This window comes from Jaculus jaculus, chromosome 6 (genome assembly GCF_020740685.1).
Source record: "Jaculus jaculus isolate mJacJac1 chromosome 6, mJacJac1.mat.Y.cur, whole genome shotgun sequence".
NCBI lineage: Eukaryota > Metazoa > Chordata > Mammalia > Rodentia > Dipodidae > Jaculus > Jaculus jaculus.
Window position 1 is genome coordinate 3,555,335 of NC_059107.1, and position 9,618 is coordinate 3,564,952.

Below are 9,618 nucleotides of genomic sequence, written 5' to 3' on the forward strand. Positions count from 1 at the left end.
CAGCCACTGCAAATGAACTCCACACACATATGTCCCCCCTTGTGCATCTGGCTTACGTGGGTCCTGGAGAATCAAACTTGGGTCCTTTGGCTTTGCAGGCAAATGCCTTAACCGCTAAGCCATCTTTCCATATTCTCTTTTTTTTAATATTGCCCCCCTCCGAATTTTTAAATGTTTATTTGTTTGTTTGAGAGAGAGAGAGAGAAAATGGGTGCTCTTACTGTTGCAAACAAACTCCAGATGCATGTACCACCTTGGTGGATCAGGGTACTGAGGAACTGAACTTGGACTAGACTGGGAGGCTTTGCAAGCAAGTACCTTTAACCTCTGGACCGTCTCCCCAGTCCATCCTCCTTGGATTTTTTTTAAATTTTTTATTTATTTATTTGAGAGCGACAGACACAGGGAGAAAGACAGATAGAGGGAGAGAGAGAGAATGGGCGCGCCAGGGCTTCCAGCCTCTGCAAACGAACTCCAGACGTGTGCGCCCCCTTGTGCATCTGGCTAACGTGGGACCTGGGGAACCGAGCCTCGAACCGGGGTCCTTAGGCTTCACAGGCAAGCGCTTAACCGCTAAGCCATCTCTACAGCCCCTCCTTGGATTTTTATGGGATGTATGTTTGCTTAACAAATGAGCTGGAGACATTACACTTTGTGTTCTGTAAGAGCTTATACATGTTTGGAGAGAGAGAGAGAGAGAGAGAGAGAGAGAGGGAGAGTGTGTATGTGTGTGTGACTTGAAAGTTTATGAGGAGGATATGGTGAGCCCTTCATTCTCCATGTAGGAGAAGTCACGTGACACCACAGGATTGAGGCTGCTAGTGTCGATTGAAATATTGATATTATAAACACTAATGTCTTGGTTTTTCATTACAGTAAAATATAAATATGTTCTTCAAGACAGTGGTAGTTTGAATGTAAAATTTCTCTTATAGCCTCAAGTGTTTGTGATTAAGCCTCCTACTTAGTTTTCAGCTGGTGGAGCCTTTGGAAGGTGGAGCCTTGCTGGAAGAGGTGTGTTCATTAGTCCAACCCACTGGATGTTTAGAACTGGCTCACTCTGGTATTTCTGTCCCTGTTGCTGGTGCAGAAGGATATGGGCCAGTCACCATGTTTTTCTCCACCATGATGAAACTTCCCCTTAAAACTGTGGGCTTGAAATAAACCCTTTGATTCCCACCCCCCAAAAAAAAGAAAAAAAAGGAAGGAAAGTTTGAGGAGGATTCACCTGCAACACTCTGTGTCATGTATTCTTTTTTGTTTGTTTTTTGGTGGTAGTGCATTCTGGGAAAATATCCTGCCACTGCTCCCTACTACCCCTGTTTTTTTTTTCTTTTGAGGCAGGGTCTTGCTCTGTAGCCCAGGCTAACCTCAGACTCACGACAATCCTCCTGCCTCGGCCTCCCAAGTGCCAGGATGATAGGAGTGCACTACTCTGCCTAGTATATATTATATATGATTTTGTTTTGTTTTTCCAGGTAGGGTCTCACTCTAGCCCAAGCTTACCTGTAATTCACTATCTAGTCTCAGGTTGGCCTGAAACTCACAATGATCTCCTACCTCAACCTCCTGAATGCTGGGATTAAAGGTGTTCACCACCATGCCCGGCTTATTATATATTCTTTGAATGAAGTTTTCGTTGCTGTTGTTTGAGATAGAATCTCATGTCATCCTGGTTGGCCTGGAATCGTCATGTAGCTGAGGATAGCTCTGAACTCCTGATTCTCCTACCTCTGCCCTCCTGAGTGTTGGAAAAACAAGCATGAGCCACCATCCTTGGTTTTGGAGTGATTCAAGATAACAGATTTACCTGGGCATATGGCTTGATGGCAGAGCACTTGCTCAGCCTGCATGAGGACCGTGCAGCACTATGAAATGAAGGACTCCGTGTCTCCGATGGGCACAGATCCCTGCAGATTCCCTGTCTTCTTGCAACCACCGTAGAAGCTCCTCTTTGTGCCTTACACCTGCCTGTGTGCTTCGAAGGCTTGTGCCTTAGAGTGAAAGCTACCTCAGAATTAACCAGGGCTTTGTTTTGGTTTGGTTTGTTTTGATTTGGTTTGCTTTTTCGAGGTAGGGTCTCACTCTAGGCCAGGCTGACCTAGAATTCACTCTGTGGTCTCAGAGTGGCCTTGAGCTCACGGCGATCCTCCTACCTCTGCCTCCTGAGTGCTGGGATTAAAGATGTGTGCCACCTCACGTGGCTCAGTTTTCATTGTTTATTTTTGTTTGTTTGTTGGTTGGTTGGTTGGTTTTTAAACCAAACCCTAGCTTCTAATCCACTGTCCCTCAGACCTGGATGATCTGTTCCTTTCCTGTGGTGTAGATAGTCACACATACCTTCCTGGAAGGAAGCAGGAGTCTCGGGAAGCTCATGAAATTTACAAGGCTCAGGAGCTCACTGAAGTGTTAACTCAAGAGGCTTTACCTCCAGCACATGCACATGCGCAGGGAGCAATTGCCGGGGAGTGAGACTCCTCAGTGGAGATGCCTGCAAGCTGCTCAGGAAGTTTCATGAATTGTCACCCACAGTGGGGTGGGCTTCTCAATGATGCAGCTGCCGTGAAGTCATCCATGCTCCAGAAACAACTTGCCTGGGTTCCTGTAAGCAAGCCCAATAAGCTCACTGGCTCCCTGAGCTAGACCGGGGTGGAATCATCTCATTTTACGATCACTGGTGTCCTGTCTAAGGTAACAGATGTTCATGTTTCATCAGCAAATGTCATGAAACACAATCCTAACTGCTTGCTACAAGTAAAATGAGTAATTATTGGGAGATAATATACTGTATAAATGATCAGCTGCATAATTTCCTCTTCACATTTCTGAGCTTCCTTCCAGATTTTTCTCCTTCCATAGGTACAATCTATCAATGTCCTTTGAGTGAGAGTTCTAAATAATAACCTCTTTCTTTGTAGCTGGAAATGTGCAAAAGGGGACTGGAGAGATGGCTTAGCAGTTAAGGTGCTTGCCTGCAAAGCCAAAGTACCCAGGTTTGATTGCGCAGGGCACACATAAGCCAGATGCACAAGGTGGTGCACACATCTGGAAGTTCATTTGCAGTGGCTGTATACCCTGGCATGCCCATTCTCTCTCTTCCTCCCCTTCCCTTCTCTCCCTCTGTCTGCCTCTTTCTCTCTCTCTCAAATAAATAAATAAAAATATTTTTTAAAAAAGTAAGAAAAGAAATGACAGCCGGGCGTGGTGGCACATGCCTTAACCTCAGCACTCAGGAGGCAGAGGTAGGAGGATCACTGTGAGTTCAAGGCCACCCTGAGACTACAGAGTGAATTCTAGGGCAGCCTGGGTTAGAATAAGATCTTACCTCAAAAAAAAAAAAAAAGAAAAAGAAAGAAAAATAAATGGGTAAAAGGACTAGGGAGAGAGTCCTGGGCCACCAACAAGAGCATTTCTAGCTTCCTCCCTGAATTGGTAGTGAGATTGGCTTGACAAATTTTTCTCATGGGCTAGGAAGAAACCCACTTACAAGTTCCCCCACTTGTCTTCCTCCTAGGGAAGCCTTGACTTTCATTTCAATTGTAGAACCAGTCCTGGAAGGCCTTTTTTTTCTCCCTTCCTTCCTTCCTTCCTTCCTTCCTTTCTTCCTCCCTCCCCCTCCCTCCCTCCCCCCTCCCTCCTTCTCTCTCTCCTCTCTCCTTTCTTCCCCCCTCCTTCTCTCTCTCTCCTCCCTCCCTCCCTCCTTTCTTTCTTTTCTTTCCTCCCTTCCCTCCCCCTGTGTTCATCCTAAGCCATCCTCGGTTCTCAGTATGCTACGAGGGAGACGGACCCAGATTCACTTCCCGCCCTTGTTCTCGCTCCCCCTCCCCACGTCTCCATCAAGTCCTCCCAGCAGCTCTGGGGCTTTTGCCAGCTGGGAGCTAGGAATGCTCGGCGCAGCTCGGAGCCCCTCCTCCACACCGCAGACTCCAGGCGTTCAGACAGAGCAGCACATTGAACAAGAGTTGCCTTTTGTGTTTTATTGGAGCATTGCACAGCATTAATAAATATTAATCTATTAAATCCTTTCTTGTTTCATAGTGTTAGTAGACAACTTACAGAATGTTAGTTAAATAAAAGTATGGATCTATTTTTCCTAGAGTAAGTAGGTAGGAAATTCTTCTTTTGTGTGTTTTGTTTTGTTTTTCTGAGGTAGAGTCTCACTGTCACCCAGGCTGACCTAGAATTCACTATGTAGTCTCAGGGTGGCCTCGAAATCATAGCGATCCTCCTACCTCTGCCTCCCAAATGCTGGGATTAAAGGTGTGCACCACCACACTCACACTCAGCTTTTCTTTCTTTCTTTCTTTCTTTTTTTTTTTTTTTTTTTGAGATAGGCTCTCACTCTAGCCCCGGTTGACCTAGAACTCACTTTAGAGTTCCAGGTTGGCCTCAAACTCACAGTGATCCTCCTACCACTGGGATTAAAGGTATGTGCCACTACGTTGGCTTTTTAAAAACATATATTTATTTCTTTATTTGAAAGAGATACAGAAAGGGAGATAAAGAGAGAGAATGAGCATGCCAGGGCCTCCTGCCACTGCAAATAAATTCCAGATGCATGTGCCACTTTGTGCACTGGCTTTATGTGGGAACTCGGACTTGAACCCAAGCTGACAGGTTTTGCAAGCCAGCACCTTTTTTTCCCCCTGGTTTTATGAGGTAGGGTCTCACTCTAGTTCAGGCTGACCTGGAATTCACTCTGTAGTCTCAGGGTGGCCTCAAACTCACCCTGATCCTCCTACCTCTGCTTCCTGAGTGCTGGAATTAAAGGCATGCGCCACCACGCCTGGCACAAGCCAGCATCTTTAAATACTGAGCCATCTCCTGAGCCTGAAAATTCTTCAATGACCTGCTATCTGAATTACATTTCAACTTTTTACTACCTTACCTAGTTTTCTGTGCTATAATACAATAGCAGTACACACCAAATAGTACTTTGCTTCTGATGGTTAATTAAACCGAAAATCTAGCCTACTTTTGATCAGCTCTCCTTGTGCAACAAAATGTCCTTGTCCTTCTCCAAGATCAGACTACTCCAGGCACAGGAAGACGAGTTCAGCATGAGCTCACACATCCATGAATCATTAAGAAGATCTCATAGAAACTAAGAGGAGAAAGTGGGTTTCTGGAGGCTGGGGAGAGTGAAGAGGAGAGATTGGTGGGGGGTACTAAACTGGCGTTATGTAGAAGCCAGAAGCTCCCAGCAGGGCACCGTAGTGATGACTGTGTGTATCTCACAAGGCTAGAAGAAAGGATGTGAGGCTGGGCGTGGCGCACACGGCCGTCACCCCAGCACAGGGGAACAGGGCCCTCCTCAGCTACATATCCAAGTCAGGGCCAGAGTGGGCTACGCGAGACTCTGTCTCCAGACACCAAAAGGAACAAAAAAGAAAAGAAAGGATGTTGAATATTTTCATAAATGCTCGAGGACACAGATCGGTCTAACCTGACTGTCTACACAACGCATAGATGTATTAAGCAGCACATGGTCCCCACGACAACAGGCAATTCTGTGATGTTCATGTATCAATTACAAGTTGATTTCAAACAAACCCCAAGTCCATGTCTCCATTTGGCCAGCTCAGTCCCAGTTTTCTACCGGCCACTCAGTACTTATGACACCAAGAAACTCCTGCAGATAATCCAGGAACTGCTTTGTTCTCCGTCTTTCCTGGCCACACTTTTCCTGTGAAAAGAACAAGCCATGGGGATTACAGGGAACGGTCAGTTTCTGCAGGAGAAGCCCACAGCCAGGCAAAGGCGATGCCCATGGAACATGTGAATCTGACCTTTTGGCGGTCAATGTATTTCTTTATGGCAGACAAGTTTTGGAACAGTTCTTCCAAAGCATCCCCAGGGACAGTTTGATTCTTCAGCGTGTCAATTCCCTGAAAGATTTCCTCAATGCATAGTTGGTGCTGAATGAGGAAAAAAGTGTAAAAAAAATGCAAAAAATAAATAAATAAAAGTAAAAACTTGATACACTAGCCATCTCACAATGCAAACCTATTTCAGAACCTTACATTATACACAGTCAACATGTGTCATCTTGATTTGTCAAAACTTAGACGACGCTGAGTGTGGTGTCCCACATTGATCCTCCTAGCGCTTGGGAGATGGAGGCAGGGGGACCAGGAACTCAAGGTCAGCTGTGTTACACGTGGTTCTGTCTCAAAATCCAAACCTAGGGCTAGAGAGATGGCTTGGCGGTTAAGGCGCTTGCCTGCGAACCCTCAGAACTCATGTTCAAATCTCCAGGTCCCACCTAGCCGAACGCAGTGACGCAAGCATGCAATGTTGCACATGCGTCACAAGGGGGCGCACGCGTCTGGAGTTCATTCACAGCAGGCTGAAGGTCCTGGTGTGCCCATTCTCTCTCTGTTTCTCTCTCTCAAAACATAAAAAATAAAATAAAAACAAAACCCAAACCTAAGTAAGAAATTAGAAAAAAATGGTTAAAAAAGAATTAGTCTTAGTTTCATAGTATTTATATGAATTCTTCTCTAATGTATTTTTGCCTGTTCAGTGTTCACACAACCAATCACTTCATCTGAGATGGAATTTTCAACAGGCAGTTGAAATTTTATAATTACAGAAGAGTGTTCTTAAAGATACTAAGAAATGATTGGCTGGGCTGGAGAGATGGCTTAGCGGTTAAGCGCTCGCCTGTGAAGCCTAAGGACCCCGGTTCGAGGCTCGGTTCCCCAGGTCCCACGTTAGCCAGATGCACAAGGGGGCGCACGCGTCTGGAGTTCGTTTGCAGAGGCTGGAAGCCCTGGCACGCCCATTCTCTCTCTCTCCCTCTATCTGTCTTTCTCTCTGTGTCTGTTGCTCTCAAATAAATAAATAAAATATTAAAAAAAAAAAAAAGAAATGATTGGGTTGGGCTTAGTGGTGCACGCCTTTAATTCCAACACTCGGAAGGATGAGGTAGGAGGAGTGTTGTGAGTTCAAGGCCAGCCTGGGCTACAGAGGGAGTTTCAGGTCAGCCTGGACTAGAATGAGGCCCTGCCTCAAAGAAAAAGATGTATTAAATATATTACTGATATTAGAGTGAGCAAGGCATGCAACTCAATGGTAGAAGACTTGTTTAGCATGTACAAAGCCCCGGGTTCAATCCTTACCACTGGGAAAAAAAGAAAGAAAGAAAGAAAGAAAGAAAGAAAGAAAGAAAGAAAGAAAGAAAGAAAGAAAGAAAGAAAGAAAGAAAGAAAGAAAGAAAGAGGGAATTAAAAAAAACAGGGACCAGGAAGACAGGGCCATGTGGTTACTACCAAGTCACCCACATAAGCCAGATGCAAAAAGTGGAGAAAAGTGGTTAGAACTTGTTTGCAGTGGAAAAGGCCCTACCATACACCCCTCCCACACACCCCTAACCCCCCACAATTAAATAAGTAGATAAAAGTTTTAAGAACCACCACAGAGTGAAGAAGGCCAAAACACTCAGAACCAAATGAAGGCTGCCAGGTATCTCTCGCCCACGGACTCTGGAAAGAATCCTTGAATTTCTCTGTGAATTTCAGAGAGAACTGATACGTCACCAAAGGGCTTGATCTACTGGCACAATAGATTCTGCTAGTTAAAAGTCATTCCTAATACTTTTGTAAAAATGCTTGAGATAGGGTCTCACGTAGCTCAGGTTGTCCTCAAACTGGCGATATAGGCCAGGACACCCCTGAACAAATGACTCCCCTCCCCCACATCCTAAGTGCCACATTTCAGGCGTGTACCCCGGTGCCTAGTTTATGTGGTGCTGCAGATCAAACCAGGGCTTTGTGTAGCTGGGCAAGCACACTGCCAAATGAGCCACATCGCCAGCTCCTAACTATTGGTTATTTATGAGTGATTTAATTGTTGCATCTTTCGAGGTAGGGTCTCGCTCCAGACCAGGCTGACCTGGAATTCACTATGCAGTCTCAGGATGGCCCTGAACTCACAGTGATCCTCCTGCCTCTGCCTCCCAAGTGCGCCACCACACCTGGCTGTATTTTGTTTTGTTTTGTTTTGCCTTTTCGATATAGTATCTGGCTTATGTAATCAAGGCTGGCCTTGAAGTTACTGCTATGCAACCTAGGCTGGCCTCAAACTCATGATCCTCTTGTCTCAGTTTCCCATGTGCTGGGATCACAAGCATTTGGCACCATACCTTTCTCTCATTCTTGCTCCATTCTCATTCACCCATGGGAGAACAAAGCAGAGAATAGTAAGCAATTTCAACAAAAACTAATGGCTCTCTGGGTGTTGTGGCACAAGCCTGTAGTTCCCACTGCTTCTGCTGAGGCAGGAGGATCAGGTGAGCTCGGGATCTTGATACCAACCTAGGCAATGTAGTGAGACCCTACCCAAGCCAAGGGAACAGTGCAAAGTAAGGCCAGGATGGCTTATGTCTTAAAATATGAAATGCTCTTATTCTTGCACTCCTTTTATGGCATCATCATTTAACTTACATTTTTATGGGTAGGAACAGGAACCCTCACGGTCTGAAAAGGAAAGGGCACACAATCAATTTTTGTTGTGGTGGTTGTTTCTGAGGCAGGGTCTCATTCTAGCCCAGGCTGACCTGGAACTCACCCTGTAACCCAGGCTGGACTTGAACTCCTGGATCCTCCAACTTCAGCCTCCCCAGTGCTGGGATCACGCCCAGCTCATAGAGCCATTTTTACAACACTCAGGCATTCATGACTTTTAACAGAATGTTTGCTAGTAATGTAGTTCTCATTTAGGTATCCTAACACGAACACACTCATAACTTCATTACAGCTGTAATGAGCTACCACACACGATCATTCATAGGTTTCCTAGAACGGTACAGTCAGGCGTGGTGGCACACACCTGTAACTCCAGCACTTGGCAGGCAGAGGCAGGAGGATGACCCGTGGGTGTAAGGCCAGCTTGGTGGACTTCAGGTCAGGTTTCAGGCCAGCCAGGACTACCTCAGGAGATTCTATGTCAAACAAACAAACAAACAAACAAAACAGCCAGCAAACAAACAAACAAACCACCCAGACCTATATGCAGAACTGTTTTTTTTGTTTTGTTTTGTTTTGTTTACCTCATTGCTTGTCAGTTGAGCTCGGTAAGCAGAAAGCAGGGTCAAGGTCTCTTTCACCAGTGTGCTCATGGGACGTTCTATGGCAACGGCCCAAACATAGGCAGCTCCAAGTGCTAGGGAGCTCAAATACAGAAGCACTCTCATGGTCCTGCAGAGCTGGTGTGTCTTTGGCAAAGAAAGTGCACAGCACAAGATTGCACCCTCAACCAATTTATTCTCTATCTTTGAGGAAATGAATAATTTCTAACAATCAGATAGAGATCACACAAGAGCGTCAGGTAGTGAAACTAAATGTTTCCAGTGCCTGCATCTTCAACAATGAGATCCTGTCTGTCTGCATAGTAGTGAAAATCCCTCTTTCTCCCCTTTACTAACATTTTCTATAACAAAAGGAAATCTTGGGGTTGCTGTCTCCTTGCACCACATTGGCATTCACTCAAATCAGAAGTTTCCTTTTTTAAACGTTTTTTTTTTTTTTTAATTTTAGAGAGCGGCATACAGAGAGAGAATTGACATGCCAGGGCCTCAGCCACTGAAATCAAAATCCAGACGCTTGCACCACCTAG

At 45.4% G+C, this 9,618-nt stretch overlaps 1 protein-coding gene across 1 annotated transcript; it reads right to left on the reverse strand.

Moving 5' to 3' along the window:
• Nucleotides 1–5,566: 5,566 nt before the first annotated feature.
• Il5 (interleukin 5) lies at nt 5,567–9,196 on the reverse strand. The gene is made up of 4 exons (XM_004666519.2): nt 9,053–9,196; nt 8,448–8,480; nt 5,790–5,918; nt 5,567–5,686 (listed from the first exon to the last, which is right to left on the reverse strand). The coding sequence occupies exons 1-4, from the start codon at nt 9,194–9,196 to the stop codon at nt 5,582–5,584; spliced, it is 411 nt and encodes a 136-aa protein (XP_004666576.1). The 3' UTR covers nt 5,567–5,581.
• Nucleotides 9,197–9,618: the final 422 nt, after the last annotated feature.

Excerpts from the sequence above, each read along its gene's own strand:
- Il5 (XM_004666519.2), bottom strand. The coding sequence starts at position 9,196 with ATGAGAGTGCTTCTGTATTTGAGCTCCCTAGCACTTGGAGCTGCCTAT. Across the intron at positions 8,481-9,052 it reads CTCAACTGACAAGCAATGAG|ACCGTGAGGGTTCCTGTTCC; the intron begins GTAAACAAAACA and ends TTTCCTTTTCAG. Across the intron at positions 5,919-8,447 it reads CTGTTCCTACCCATAAAAAT|CACCAACTATGCATTGAGGA; the intron begins GTAAGTTAAATG and ends TTCCTCATTCAG.